Source organism: Triturus cristatus, chromosome 11 (genome assembly GCF_964204655.1).
Source record: "Triturus cristatus chromosome 11, aTriCri1.1, whole genome shotgun sequence".
In the NCBI taxonomy this organism is placed as follows: domain Eukaryota; kingdom Metazoa; phylum Chordata; class Amphibia; order Caudata; family Salamandridae; genus Triturus; species Triturus cristatus.
The window spans coordinates 586817039-586832997 of record NC_140594.1 but is presented as its reverse complement, the minus strand read 5'-3'; the positions used below and the strand labels follow the sequence as shown (position 1 = coordinate 586832997).

General features: G+C 49.7%; 1 protein-coding gene across 1 annotated transcript in view; it reads right to left on the bottom strand.

Annotated features, from left to right (window-relative positions):
* Window positions 1-9898, bottom strand: part of LOC146785134 (kazal-type serine protease inhibitor domain-containing protein 1-like) — a 258978-nt gene extending 249080 nt beyond the window's left edge. The window contains exon 1 of the mRNA XM_085636179.1: window positions 8703-9898. Coding sequence (XP_085492305.1) covers window positions 8703-9156 — 454 coding nt within the window. The 5' untranslated portion in view covers window positions 9157-9898. The remainder of the gene's footprint in view (window positions 1-8702) is intronic.
* Window positions 9899-15959: the final 6061 nt, after the last annotated feature.

Here is a 15959-nt window from a genome sequence, read left to right as displayed (position 1 = left end):
GGGCAAAAGGGCATTCTCCTCAGTGGTGAACAGATCCAGCTAAGGGCAACCGAACTGACACAGAATGGACTGTAATACCTCTTGGTCCAGACACATAATTACAGAGGACGGAAACCTCTGTCTTAGAGCATTGGCAGGCCCATTCTCCCTACCTGGAAGATAAACTGCTGATAGAGTCAGGAGATGGGACTCGGCCCAAAGGCAAATCCTCTGGGCAAAGAGAAACAGAGATTGACAAAATCCATCCTGCCGGTTCAGGTAAGAGTGGATGGCCTGATTGTCAATCTGCACACACACCGAAGAATGCACCAGCAAGGGACAGAAAAACAGAAAAGCTTTCAAGACCACAGCCAGCTCCTTCCAATTCGAAGACCGAAAAGCCTGCATCTGATCCCATCGCCTCAGAGCTGCGGAATCCCCCAGAATGGCACCCAGCCCCTTTCGCAGGCATCAGTCATGAGAACCAGGACTTCTTCCAGTTGATCAAGAAGCCGTAGTCCTGCCATAGCATGGTCACCCTGCGAACCTCCGTCTAGACCTTGAAAAAAGAACAAGAGGCAATCATCCAGTCGCCCAGACATGGACAAAGCTGGATACATTCAGAATGCAAAATACCCACCAAAGGAACTAAGAGCTTGGTGAACACCCTTGGAGCTGAGACCAGCCCAAAGCACAGGACCCGGAACTGGAAGTGGTTGCCCTGGACAGCAAACTGGAGAAACCGCTGCTGAGATGGATGCACCAGGACATGTAAGTATGCAGGAGATCAATGGAAGTCAGGAACGTTGTCTTTCCTTAAGAGCAGCAGAATTTCCTGCAGAGACACCATCTTAAAGGAAAAATAAGGGATAAAAGGGTTCACTCCCTTGAGGTCCAGTACAGGGCGGAACTCCCGGAAGCTTTCGGGACCAGGAAAATCAGGGAATAATAACCCTGTAACCTTACCCCAAGTGGAATGTGAACAATGGCTGCCGTTTAGAGTACTAACTGAATCCCCTGGACAGAGCCGACAACTTTGCCACAGAACAATGAACAAGAGAGTCGAAAAAATGATGAGGCGTAGTCTCAACAAAATATATCCTGTAATCTTTGGAGACCACTTGGACGGCCCAGTTATCGGAAATGGAACGGGTCCAAATGTCCTGAAAGAACTGAAGATGCCCCCTCCACAGGGTGGAACTTAGAACCGTCATGCCTTGGGAGGGGCAGGAGAGGAAGCGGCAGCTAAGTACTGGGATTTGTCTGCATGAGGGGTGCCCCAGCCATGACCCCTGCCTCAAAAGGGCTGGTGTTGGGGGTCTTACCTCCAGCGGGAAAGGCCCTATTGAACCCAAAACCTCAGCCTCTGGAAATAGGATGAACAGAAGTAACTAGCTTCCTATTCTCTGCAGACTTTTTAATCTTGTTCTCCAAATCACTGACAAAAACCTTAGACCTAGTAAAAAAGCAATTTCAAATGGACCACTTTCTGAGCAGCATCAACCTTCCCCGACCGCATCCAAATGGTGCGCCGGGCTGCAATTGCCATGCTAGAAACTTCTGCCGAAACACAGAGATTGTCAAAAGTGAAATCCGAGAGGAAGAGCACCTGTTGCTCCATCAAAGCCACAATGCTGAAAAATCCACACCCTCCTGCACCTTTTTGGCCAAAGAATGGAAGTCCTTCAGGAGGGACTGAATTGCATAAGTGGAGTAGGCATTCGCATGAACAACACAGTTCGAAGCTACATAGGTACGCTTCACAGCTCCTTCCACCTTCCGGTCCACAGCATCAGAAGGCAAAGGAACCTCTGACACCACCACTCCCTGAGAGGATAACCCAACTATAATGTTATCAATCTTGACTGAGGACGGAAACTCCTCTCCAAAGTTATCCAAGGGGTAACGTTTCAGCAAAAAACGGCGCAAGGGCTGCTTCTCCACATCCTTCCACTCAGTAACAGGCACATGGTGAATGGAAGAGTATAAGGGTAAAGAGTCTGGCTCTGCAGCAGGAACTGGAGCAGTAACCGCAAAGTCCTAATTCTCTCACACATGGTGCAGAACTTTGGCCAGGTTCGTGCCCTGCACAAAACGGCCTTTAATATCAGCCTCATCCCCCTCGAGTAAAGGATCCATCCTAGGCACCTTGGCTTGAAGAGCACTCTCACAAGCACGAAAAACACCCCCCATAGCTGCAGCAATAATGGCCAGGGGACACCAGAACCCCTGAGGATGGCCTGCCACCACCGGGGTGTCCTCCAAATCACTCATCAAAGTGCTGGGATGACAGAATCAAATGCACCGGCATGAGATGCCACCAGACCCCAGACACACTAAAGGCATCAAAGAACCAAGGAACTACACCACCAGGGCAACCGCATTCACCCGAATTAAACCGGCACAGGAAGAACACTTCCAATTAAGCTGGCCTATGGCCCGGGCAATGCTGCCCTCACTGCACCAGCTGACAGAAATAAGGGCCAGGTGGAAGCACAGGGACGCGACATGCAAAATCATGGAGGCACCATTGTGGAATCAGGTGCGCACCGCATGTCCGTCGATACCTGTCAAAGCAACCCATACTGACACTGTACAAGAGCCCCGCATCCCATACCATGGTGTCAGATAGGACAATCATCATGGGGAAACATGAAACACAAGAGGAAAAAATGTTCACCGACATCTCAGATGCCCACCAAATCTCCTTGTGTTTGCTTTGTTCACCCTAGGTTGGCAGGGTATGCCCAGATGTGGGCCCCTTACTCACTTTGCTACTGGATTCAAGCTAGCCTTGCTAATGAGGGGTATTACCCCGAAACCGGTCTCAGGATGCTTGCTTACGGCCCAGGGAAGACCTGGCTTGACAGTTTGGGCTGGGCTCTTCTCATGAGGAACAGAGTCAAGACTGATTTGCATATGGCTGGGTCTGAACTGGGGTGGCAAAGTGAGCTAAAGAACGATGATGGATTCAAACCAGATCTGTGACTGGGAGTGAGTGTCTGTAAAGTTTCAGTGTTCCGTTCATCATCTCCTTGTGTTTGCTTTGTCAGTCCTAGGTTGGCAGGGTATGCCCAGACGTGGGTCCCTTACTCACTTTGCCACTGGATTCAAGCTAGCCTGGCAGATGATGGGTGTTACCCAGAAACCGGTCCCAGGATGCTTGTTTCCGGTCCAGGGAAAACCTGGCTTGGCAGTTCGGGCTGGGCTGTTCCCATGAGGAAGAGGGTTAAGACTGATTTGCAAATGGCTGGGTCTAAACTCGGGTGGCGAAGTGAGCTAAAGAACGATGATGGATTCAACCCAGATCTGTGACTGGGGATGAGTGTCTGAAAAGTTTCAGCGCTCCGTCCATCATCTTCTTGTGTTTGCCAAAGGTTGCCCAGCAAACCACAGACGTCCTCCATGACCCCATATGCCCAGCATACAAGCGTGATCACCAAAACTGGGTAGAAATCCACCACTGCAGATTCAAAGCATAAACAAAAAAGAAAAATAGCGCACACCTGAAGTCAAGATGGCAATCGGCTGCAGAATGAAAAGAAAACAGAAAGTTCTTCCCAGGAAGTGATGTACTTTTACTCAGGAGTAAAGGGGTCACCTTAGAGTGGGAAGGAAAAGTGGAGTTTGGTGGTTAAGTTCTGCATGAGTGGAGACAACTCCTACATGAAGACTGTGAGAGGAATACGGCCGAGGAGGTAATGCACTTCTGCGCACCTCAAGAAAGTTTAACTGATTTTCAGAACAAAGAGCAGGCAGACTGCTCCCCTTGTCTACCCTTCTGCACTGAAAACTAAACCAGCAGGATTGCCACCACTTCTACCTTGTCCCCATCTGCCTTTTCCGCTTCTGGCTCGTTACATGAATAGCTGTGCTGACCCCACCCTGGGCCACAGAAGTAAGCACCGCTCCACATCAAATAGATCCATCATTGCTAAGCCGTGCCAGTGTTACCAGTGCTTAATTGGAGCAGGTTTTTTGCAGGTGCTCGGCATCTGCACTTAATTCCCAACACCAGTACTTATGACAGTTTACCACACAGTGCCACTATTTGTCTATTTTTTAGGTGAGCACATCAAGTGTGTGTAAAAATTCAATATATATAACAAATGTATAAAACCAACCGTTTGGGTCATTTTTATAGCTTTGAGTGGCTTGGAATATTCCAAATGTTCACACTTGTAGGAGAGTGCTTGTTACTAGTTGAGGTAATGGCAATGGGTGGTGCAAACTGCAGTGGATTTCTGAGAAAGGCTCTGGCACTTACTTTTTTTACAAATTAAGCACTGGCCCCGGCTTGTGCCTCCAACTTAAGAAAGGCCTCGTCTGGTACAAGAGCAGAGCTCCCTAGGCCAAATAAACACAAAACAAAAAGCTAAACATTGGCCAAGTTAATGGGCCTGGCCTTGGTATGCTTGCACAATGGTTAAGGGTTTTTATGCATTTGTTAATGCAGATATGACATAAATAGAAGAGAAAACAGACCACAACATAAATGTGGCCACCATATGCTTGAAAACCATTCACTGATATGGCGATGTCGCTGTTTTAAAAGTGATTTTATTAAGAAACAACCCTTTCAGTTGTGGCATGATTTTACTATTACGTTTTATAAAACCAACATGAAAAAACTCATCAAACAGTCAAGCACTCAAGTTGTAGGCAGCTATGATATCACAGTGTCACTTAAACCTTTTATAAAAGCAACTTTGAAAATGAAATAGGAACTGAATCACCATCTAACTGGGCACCAGAAGTGCAAGCAAAAAAGGCTGTGTAAACAAAAAAAATAAGAGGCACAAAACTTAAAAAGGACAGTTTGAAGAAGCTTTGTGACAGAAGTGAAATGAAATATGTGTGAACAATGTGCACAAGCTTTATGCAATCATCCAAAGTGAAGGAAACCAATGGATGAAGTGGGTTGATCCAATGGTCCTATTGTAAGCTTTGATGAGTGGTAGGAAATTGTGAATAATTATTCAACAGACTAAGGGATGAAGCCTCTTGACCAAAAGTCCTCTAGGCATGTGTGTTATGTTTGACTTTTTGGGGAAAACAATAGGCTGATGAAACAGCTAAAGCTGTCTCAAAGACCAGGCCTAAAAACAATCTAGGCTGCTTCATCACCAAGCATCTAGTAGGCCTTTGTGTTAAGCTACTCAAAGTGCCTTCTCCTCCCCCTATGATTGTAGGGCAATGCCCTCACACACTTTAATGCCAGCCGCCCCTATAGAGATCAGGGAATGAGGGTGGATACTTGTTGATAGAATGAATTTCCCTGAAGCACTCGTGCAACATTGGCTGATGGTGCCATAGCGCATAACAGGCAAACAATTTTAGGTATTTTGTCCACTGGATAGACAGGTGGGCTTGGGCAAAGAAAGTCAAGACAATACAGCCATGAATGTGGCAAGAGAATAAAGTAGTAAGAAGAGGTTAGGAAACAGAAATGGTAGGTGGTTAGTGCCCTGAGAGGAATCAGACCCTAACAAAGTAAGAAATCACATTAGTCTGCTGGTGAGTATAAGACAGATAGAGCACGAGTTGGGATTGTAAAGTGTGATGTAGTTTGGTATGATATGGTGATGAACAGCAGAATGTGGTTGTTAGATATTATGATGAAGTGTGATGTGGGAATGTTAGATGTGGGGCGAGTTATTGTAATGTGCTGTAGAATGCTGTGGTGCAGCATGGGTGGTATTGCGTGGCATTTAGTGGTGTGGGATTAGTTTATGTAGTTTGGCACTGTATGATGATGGATAGTGCGGTCTGATACGGTGTTGAATGGTCTTTTAGTGTCGTTTTTTGTGTGGTGTAGCGTGGTATGGTCTAGCATTGTATATCATGTGATGCATTGAAACGTGATGTCAGATGGTGTGATGACACAGGGAGTGAAGTACTCTACGATGGTTATGTGCCATGGTGAGATGTGGCGTGGTGTTTGTAGAGCGTACTATCACCCGGGAAGGTATCCTGGCGCTGAGTAGGTGTGTAGCCACACCTAAGGCCTGGTGGGACTACTCGAAAATCTAGGCCTTTAGCTTCTTGTAGAATTCAAGAAATGGGGACGAGGCCCTTCTGTACAGTGGCAGATATGGGACCATATTACAGGTGGTGCCCAAGGGGCGCAACGGGCATTTGCGCCCGCTTTGCGTGCCCCCGGGGCACTTTGGAATTATAGAAGGGGAACGCAGGCGTGTATGCATCCCCTTCTATAATATCGATAGCGCTAGCGCACTTAAAGCGCCAGCGCTATCAACAGCGGGTGTTCCTTCATTTGCAAAGGGGCGTGCCCTATGCAAATTAGGGAATTCCTTTGACTTTGCGCCTGCGCCATATAATAGACACGGGTGCAGAGTCAAAGAAGCCCTCAGGAGGCACACTGACAGTGCGCCATTTAAAAGGTGGCGCACTGTCAGTGAGGCTCCTGACAACAGCCATCTGCAGGGGTTAAAGGAGGTCCCATGAACCCCCCAGACATCCCCTTGTAGGCAGGTGCACTCATTGACTGCACCCGCCTGCAAGGGGGTCTCTAAACCCCTTTGAAAGTACAGGCGGGTGCCGCCTGCACAATGAAAACATTTTCACATGAATGCGCTGCCCTCAGGGCAGCACGAGTTTGCGGCTACCCTGGGGGCAGCGCATACACCACAATGGGGCACATTATCACTGTTTGCGCCCGGCTCAACTTTTGAAAGATGCGCCGGGTACAAACAGTGATAATGTGTAATACGGCCCATGGAGTTTTACTGTTTGGTATATCTCGGCAGTGGTGGACGGTGTACTATTGTCTTCTGAGCTTTGAGAAATTATGTTTCTTAAATGAACACACATTTTGGTATTTAATCACAAAACCAGGTAAAAACGCCAGAAAAATAAATAAGATAAGAAGAATGACATTATTAACAGTTCTTCTGTAAATTATACTAAAAATATGAATTGTTCTCAACTGAAGCGCAGCAGCTGATGTGCTAGCTACACTGTATCAGTAGGCGGTTTCCTGTTCCCTGATTTGCATATGACAGCATCAGGATGTGCAGGTTTTCGCACCCCTGTAAAAGAAGTTATTGTTTGCATAGGGGACCGGATGGTGGGTGTGCATCCCCATGGTTACTGCTGCATCTGGAATTCAGAAAAGGATTTAAGGTGTGACCTGCTGCCACCCCAGCTCTTTACCACATGTCACGTGACTCTGGGTACCCTGTCTAGTAAGGTAGAGCATGTTGCAGCAGCTAGGGAGGGCAGAAAAAGCTGCTAGTGCCCTTCCACTAAGGAGAAGATTTGGGGGCATCAAGAGACAGCGGGCAGACAGAAATATACAGATAAAAAATAACCATTGACGTCAGCGTTCTCATTAATCAAATCATTTACCATGCATCATACTGCTGAAGTGATCCAACATGAGGTAATTTTAGTTGGGAAGCAAAAGCTGTCGGATAACCCTCATCTAATTGAAAAAAAACGCCTTACAGCTAAGGCATTCCAGTTTACTCACCCAAATGAACACATACCACTGGAACCACAAAGCTGTACCTGAGTTGCAATGGTCGTTCAGTCTCGCCACTATTTTGACAGTGTGATACTTCAGGCACATAAGTCAAGGCACGGCAAAGAAAAAGAGCACAAATATAGCACAACATAACATATCACATTATAGCACAGCATAATACAGGCTACTACATCCCAAAAAGTACTTCAACAACCCATCAAGGGTAGCAAGCGCTATATAAATGCAAACCTTTTTTTCCCTCTTCTATCCCTCCACTATCCTTTTCAATCCAAATAACAGACTAACATATCCACCACTCAAATTACTTTCATATTTTCACTATTCTAATTCACTACTAATCCTTTATGGGTTCCGGAGTAGCGTGCTACTCGCCGAAAAAAAGCGCTTTGACGCCTCATCAGGGGTAGCAAGCGCTATATAAATGCATTTACAATACAATACAATACAGAACAGCATAACATACTATGGTATAATAACGCATGGCCTAGAAGAATACAGAAAAACGAAGCAAGGGTTTACATAGCCTACCACGATATTGTATAGCATGCCATGAGATTCGGAGGCATGCTATATCATTCCTTGATAAGGTAATCTGTATTCTGCAGAGCAGTGTTGTACATGCTATGTCATGTCTTGCAAGGCTATGCTGTCTGTTCCTGGCAGCATCTCAGGCTTATGCGCGGTCCAATTTACAGCCCCAAAATTTAATTTACTTCATCTGATATGCCCCAGCTCAAAGCCATCTTGTCACAGAGCAGGTGGAAGTGACACAATTCAATTCAATTTCAATTCAATTCGAATTTAAGATGTGGCAGAAGGAATTAGAGCAGTCCTGCCCGACATTATGCCGTTTGCAAGCATGGAGGTGGAACTGTGACTCCAGCATAGGCGAGAGCTGGAGAAATGAAGGGGTGCTACAGGAAAGGATAGTCTAAGTAGGGATTTGAATAGTTGTCACTGAGGAGGATGAGTCTATCTTTTAGCACAGTGACCACCTCTGAGAGCAGCTCTGGTGTGTCTGCTAGCATCTGTAGGTGAACACAGTCCCTGTCCTGAACAAATTTAGCTTCAAGAGCAGTGCTCTGTTCTGAGATCACCTCTGACATTGCCATAAGGGACTTTCAGAAGAATCTGCCCATTAGAAAAATTATCTCAATTTTCCTGTCGGTAAGCCTTCTCGACAGACCAGTGAGTCACCATGTGTCATACTTACCTGTCCGGCATGGTCCACTGTCAGCCATACTGAGATTCCTAGCCCCGCCGGCTGCCTGCGCCGCTTCCTTGAATGCACACACATTTGCATATGTCTTGCGATTGGAGCCGCAGATGGCACGCTGAGTCCGACATGTGCAGCGAGGCTGTGGTATCTCACCATGCTCCAGGCCACCAATATCCATTTTGCAGAGCAGGTTCTCCCCACAGCGGCCATGGAGGGGCCGGCCACCATCCAAGTCACAGACCTGGCCCTCCACATTGCCACACTCCAAACAACAGTGGCAACGGTCACGTACCAGGCCTGCTAAGCAAGCGGTGGGCTGTGGACAGAGCTCAGGCACACAGTGGCACCCCTCAGGCTCATCCATCAGCCGCCAACTAGGTTTGGGGAGGCAATTGGTGACTCCCAGCATCGCCAGTAGGAGCAGCAGTGCCAGTCTGTGGTCTATCATGTTTGGAAAACAGCAAAGTTTGAATGGAACGTGAGAATCCTGAAGAGGAGGCCTCTGGAGCAGAACCTTCAGTGGTGGGTGTAGACCTTCTATTGGCTGGTGAGCAACCTTGAGCGGTGGCTGCAGGGCTCGGCTTTGAATGAAGTCCAAACAACCCTTAAGTGAATGTTAAGAACCTCATGTGAACTTGTGCCATGCACCTGAGGTCTAGAAGCCTCGAATGAAGTCAAGCAACCCCAACGGAAGTCCATGAGACCCAAGTGTGGTCCAGGTGCCTGCAGTGCACTTCAAGAACCCTCAAATAAGTCAAGGAGCTCCTTCGTGGTACTCTTGAGCATCAATGAACGCTAGTATCTTTGTGAAGTCCGGAAGCATCCAGTAAAGTCCAGGAGTTGGAAGTGAAATAAAACCACCCCGAGTGGCGTCAAAAGTGCATCCAAAGAAGTATACGAGATTTGAGTGAAGATAAGAAGTCTCCAGTCAATTCCAAGAGTGAAACTGAAAAGACTCCAACAGAGGGCTCCCTGAGCATCAAGTGAAGCCTGTCAGCGTCGATGTAAGGTCACGCGCCTTGCGTCAATCCTGCGCACCGCCGCACCTGGACTGTGGTCAGACACGGCGCTGGCCTCCTCTAAAGCCACGCTTCTACGTGCGAGGGAGCCTCGTCGGGTGGCACGCGAGCACAGTCTCTGCACGGGAGCGGAGATATGAGGGGATGTGGCGCTCCCTCTCAGAGAGGAAACTGTCTCCAGGCCCTCTTGCGGAATTTCACATACACCCCCGGCATCCAAACTTCAAACAGAGCAGCTCCTGCTTCCAATTACTGATCTGGTGTGCCTGAGCACAAGCGGGCCCACCTGTGCACCAGAGGCCGAGCAGTTTGTGGAGAAATCGGAAGATTCATTCAGCGTGACAGGGGGCCTCTGAAAGGCTGGCACCCTCGGCTAAGGTCACTCAGTCACACGCCAGACGTCCTATCCCCACGAGAGAGAAATAAACCGTGCGAGCACAAGTTCAGTAGTGGGTCAGGCAGCGCACACGCACGTTAATCTGTGCTCACAAGTATCCCATTGTGCACAAGCAAGTTACCAGTCCGTTCACAAGAATATAGCACCGTAGTGTGCTGTGCAAACGCAAATCAGAATGTACTAAAGCAAATAGGTCTGCTCACAGATCACACAGTACTTACTCTGAAGAAGACATTCATTGTTCACACCCATCACGTTGTGAAATGTACATCATTAATCTCTTTGCCCCCATAACTCTCTCCCCACGACACCAGTCTGTGCAGACGCGTACAATTAGCTGTTAGTGCACAAGAAGAAGGAACAACATTGGTCTATTCACACATATATCGATTTGTTTGCAAACAAAGCCTGCTGCCAAAAGTATGCAAGCACGTTACTCTATGCCAGAGGCGCAACCAGAGCCAAATTTTTGGGTGGGAACTAAGAAATAATTTCGGGGGGGGGGGGGGGGGGGGCTGAATCTTTAAGCAATAGGCAGAGTGGAGCTGATTTCGGGGGAGGGGGGGCTGAATCTTTAAGCAATAGACAGAGTGGAGCTGAAGGGGCTCTTAGAAGGGGTGAAACAACAGCAAGGCCTCATTAACATGCAAATGGTCTTTCAAAGACCTGTGAAGTGCTCAGGTGTGGGTGTCTCATCCTGGGCTGCCACACACAACGGGGGGGGGGGGGGGGCTGAAGCCCTTTGAGTCTAATGGGTGTTGTAAAGGTGCTGGGACAGGGCATGTGGCCTAACACTGGGGGAGCAGGACAGTAAGGGAGGCGACCACTCTTAGCTATGCTCCGGCCGTAAGGTCACGTGCGACCTTAGCCCGTTTATTTTATACCCTCGGACCGAGCCAGGTCACGAGGGGTACGTGCTCATGATGCAGCGCGGAATGCAAAATCCCTCTCTTCGTCACAGATCATAGATCACACTCAATCACTACATTCGCTGGTGGGGCCCATAACACCAACATTCATCCTTCTAATAATCTGTTTCCAAAGAGGCGATTGTTCAACTCGCTGTAATGAAAGGAAATACTCATATATCCCTATTTATTCAGACCTAAACTTCACCTTTAGTACTCCTCCCATGACTAGGCCATGGATCAGCTAGCTGCAGGTTGGAGTGATAACAAAATCTATAACATTATTTACATAAATACATTTTCTCAAATAATAATGACCCAACACAGTTCTTGTAATAAATCTTAAAATTTATCTAATAATTGAAATTCGAGTCTCTGTTTTAATCAAGCAATAGATCATCATATTTACCTATTCTGGCTAAAAGTCGTCCTCTAAGTCAAAAACTTGACCATCAGCTCATACTGTCAGAGTCTTTGGAAAACAGCTGTCCTGCCATGTCACCGTCCTCTCTGTCAGCATAACGTCAGGAAATCGAAAATCTTCTGAAGGGTCTCGCCTTAGGCATCTGCGTTTGCGTCTGCGTTACTACCTCTCTATTCTACCATCTTTTTTTTAATAAAACAATTTTTATTATTTTCTTTCAACACAGTACAATACATCAATTGTCGATCACTTATTCGTTTTCCAGCATATAGCAAGATCTCAAGTGTCTCAGCCCCCCACTTCCCAGCAACTCCCCCACGCATCCGCTCATCCCCAGCAGCCACACCCCATATGTGCGCCATAGAGTCTTGCACCTCAGTCCGCATCAAGGGTTTCATCTTCAAGCGTTGGCGGCGGCTCACATATATCTCCTCGATGTTTGTTCCATGCCCCCCATATTTTAGACCATTTTTGAGGACACCCCCTCCCGATGTACACTGATCGCTCGGCTATCATAGCCCTATCCATGTCCCTCCCCCATACGGACAGCAGCGGCACCTCTCCCACCCCCCACTTCTGCGCTATGTTCCGCTTAGCTAGCACGATTCCCACTGTAGCCCAGCACTGAGCCTGCCGGCCAAGGTTGTTAGGTTCCCATACGTTTAGCAGGCAGCGCCTGGGCTCCGGCACCAGTGACACACCCCCCGCCTGGGACAGCGTCCGCATCACCCGCCTCCAGTATTCTTGGATTTTGGGGCACTCCCAGATGGTATGATAGAAGGTGCCTTCCTCCCCGCAGCCGCGCAGGCAGAATGGATGGGGTGCTCTTCCTATTTTGTGAAGCGTGTACCTGGTGTAGTATGACCTATGCAGAATCCGGAGCTGTACCAACCGAAGCCTGGAAGGTTTCCCCGCCTCCTTGGGGGATGCTAGCGCCTCCCTCCACTCTGGGTCATCAAATTCCCCTACATCACTGGACCACCTCTCCCACAGGGTTCCCATAGGGTCTGGAAGATTATTTATCAGCTTCCGGTATGTGAATGATGTGGCCCTCTGGGGCATATAATCTGTGAGTAGCCTGTCCTCCAGTGGCGATGCTTCTGGAACTGTGACACCAGGCTCCAAAGCGGAGAGTAGCGCGTGCTTAATTTGTGTGTATCGGAACCATTCCAAAGGCGCCAGCTCGTATTGTTGCTGTAGGCGCGCGAAGGTGATCACTTCACCTTTATCCAACATGTCGCCCACTGTGGAGATCCCGATGTCATCCCATTAATCAAAGCCCTTGCTATGTCTAAGTCTCCCGAGCCGTTTCGCATCCCACAAGGGCGTGAGTTGGGTCAAAACTCCTCTCCACCCCAGCCGGGCCTGGGCCGCGTGCCATACGGCCACTGTCTGCCTCAGAGGGCCAATGAGGTCTGGGTTGAGCCTCCCATCGTACAAGGGCGATAACATACCCCTCGTGCCCAGTATGTCTCTGTCCGCTTTAAACGCCGGATCGGAGTGTGGGGCATGGAGCCAATAGTTGATGACCTTTAGCTCTGTCGCCCAGTAGTAAAGTTGGATGTCTGGAAGCGCTATCCCCCCATCGTACCAGCCGCGGGTGAGTTTGGACTGTGCAATACACGCCGGTCCGTTGTGCCACAGAAGACTAGTCACCTGCGCCGCAATTGAGCGGAAGTACGCCGGAGGTACGTGGTATGGCGTATTTTCCAGCACATAGATGAAGCGAGGCAGGGACATCATCTTAAAGAGCGCCGCCCTCCCCAGTAGGGTCAACGGCAACGTCCCCCAGTGACGGACATCCCGTCGAAGACGGTCCAGTGGGGGCTGAAGATTCTTCTGATAGAATACAACCGGGTCCGCAGTGACGTGTATACCCAAATACTTGAATGACCCTTCCACCACCCTGAGGGGGCAATCCGCCGGCAATTGCGGTGGAGGGCCACACAGCACGTACATGACAGATTTGGACCAATTTATCGTGTACCCCGACGCCTCGCCAAAGACCCTGCATATATTGAGTAGCGTTAGGATGGAGCGCCGCGGGGAGGCCAAATATAACAGGATGTCATCCGCGTAGAGAGAAACCCTGTCCTCCCAGCCATCCGACCACCTGAGCCCCTTTATCGAGGGTTCCCAGCGTATCCACGCCGCCAGAGGTTCCAACACAAGGGCAAACAATAATGGCGACAGGGGGCAACCCTGGCGCGTGTCCGCGACAGGGGGAAGTCGTCGGACATATGCCCGTTGGCCGCAACATGAGCTAACGGCTTGGTGTACAGGAGACGAATCCAAGCACAAAATTTGGGCCCAAATCCCAGGTGGCGAAGGACTGCAAACAGGAAGGGCCATTCGATCATGTCGAACGCCATCCGCGCGTCCAAAGACAGAAGCACCGCTGGTTCTCCCACCTGACCCGTCCGGGCCAGCACGCCGTGCAGACGCCTCAGATTATGAGACGTACTTCTGCCGGGCATAAAGCCAGACTGGTCCGGATGTATAATGTCGGATATGTGCGGCGTCAGCCTAGTCGCCAGCAGCTTGGCCAGAATCTTGGCCTCTGCGTTAAGTAGTGAGATGGGGCGGTATGAAGTACACTCCCCCGGCGGCTTACCTGGCTTTGGGATGACCACAATAGTTGCCGTGCGCTGATCCGGCAGGAGTTCGCCTCGTTGCAAACTGTCGGAAAACATATTGAGCAGGTGAGGAGCAAGCGTCCCCATCAGCCTCTTATACAGCTCAACCGGGATACCATTTGGGCCTGTCGCCTTACCCGACTGAAGCGCTCCCACCGCAGCCTGTATTTCTTCTACTGTAAGATCGGCTTCTAGGGCCGTCATCGCGGTAGGGGCCAACCTGGGCATTTTCAGATCCTGAACATACGACAGCGCCTCCTCCTCTGACATGGAGGAAGCGGAAGAGTAGACCGCAGCGAAGTGACCCGCCAGGGTGTTCACTATATCACGCGGGTCAGTCGTTACCTGACCCTCCCCAGAACCGAGCTGCGCTATCCACCTAGAACCGCCCTCCCTTTTATCCAACCAAGCTAACAGCTTCCCTGTCTTGTCCCCAACATCGTATATTCTATGTCGCGTGGCCTCTAACCGTCGCCTGGTACAGTCCGCAAGGTGCTCCTTATATTTCACCTGCGCCACCTGCAATCCTCGGGAGGTCGCAGGCGACATGTGTGCGGCTTGGCGTGCCTCTGCCGCGGTAAGATCTGATTCTAGCGACTGCAGCTCAAGATGCTGCTCGCGCCTGTGCGCCGCAATGGAGGCGACTGCGTGTCCTCTCAGGACCGTTTTGTACGCTTCCCAGAGGACAGCCGGAGAGTCTACCGACGAGGTGTTTTCTTGGAAGTAGAGGCTCGTAGCCTTCCCGAGTGTTTTGCAGATGGTGGGAACCTGGAGATAACACAGGTGTATGGGGGGAATAAGGCGTCTGGACAGGTGGTAGTGCGTGTATTGTAGTAGTATCGGGGAGTGATCCGATATGCCCCTGGGCTTGATTTCCACGCTGTCTACATACTGGATACTGCCCTGCGAACCCAGGAAGTAGTCTATTCTGGTCAAACTCTTATGGACCCCCGAATAATACGTGTACTGGTGTTGTGTTGGGTGGTGAAGCCTCCATATATCCGTCAGCCCAAGTGCCTCGAAGAAACTCCCGAGGCGAGATGTTCCCCCTCCACCAGCCCGCTCCGGGTGGCGGTCAAGCAGACCGTCCACTACCGCGTTAAAGTCGCCGCCTACAATGAGCTCCCCCTCCGGCAGATCAAGCAAGAATCTGCTCAGCGCGGGAAGTGCCTCAGCATGCAGGGCAGGAGGAATGTAAACTGAAACAATATTTAGGGGGCGCCCCTCCCATTGGGCATGCAGCGCTGCAAACCTCCCCGACTCATCAGCCCGAGTGTGATGTATAATTAATGGGGACTGTTTCCTTACCATTATACCCACCCCGCGGGAACCGGAGGAGAATTCAGAGTGTATCACCATCTTGTACCCCCATCTATCCATCGCTTTGCTAGCAGTGCCCACTAGATGGGTCTCCTGCAACAGGACCACCGCAGGGGAGCATCTCTTGAGACTCTGGAGGACCAAACCCCTCTTAATCTTGTCGCCTAAACCACGCACGTTCCAGGTAAGTAGGGAGAGAGGCTGCGCCGGAGTGAGGGGGACCCCAGTGGACTGCCCTAGCGCTGTGTCAGCCATTCCCGCAGTTGGAGTAGCGCAGGGCTGACGCTATGAACGGATCGGCACAGACCGTGCCTGCAGTGCGTGGTGCGTGTACTGTGTGTTGAAACAGATGTGACATTGTAAACAAGAACTGTAGAACGAAACTTACGAACAATCCCTCAACCCCCCACCCCCTCCCTGCCTCCCTGCCATACGGACTCCAAACTGCCCGCCACCCCAACTCAGCAGGGTGCTCAAATCCCAAGTCCCAAAACAGTACTTGCGTGTAGTGGAGCGGGCGGTCCGAGGAAGGCCAAATACCTCCCCT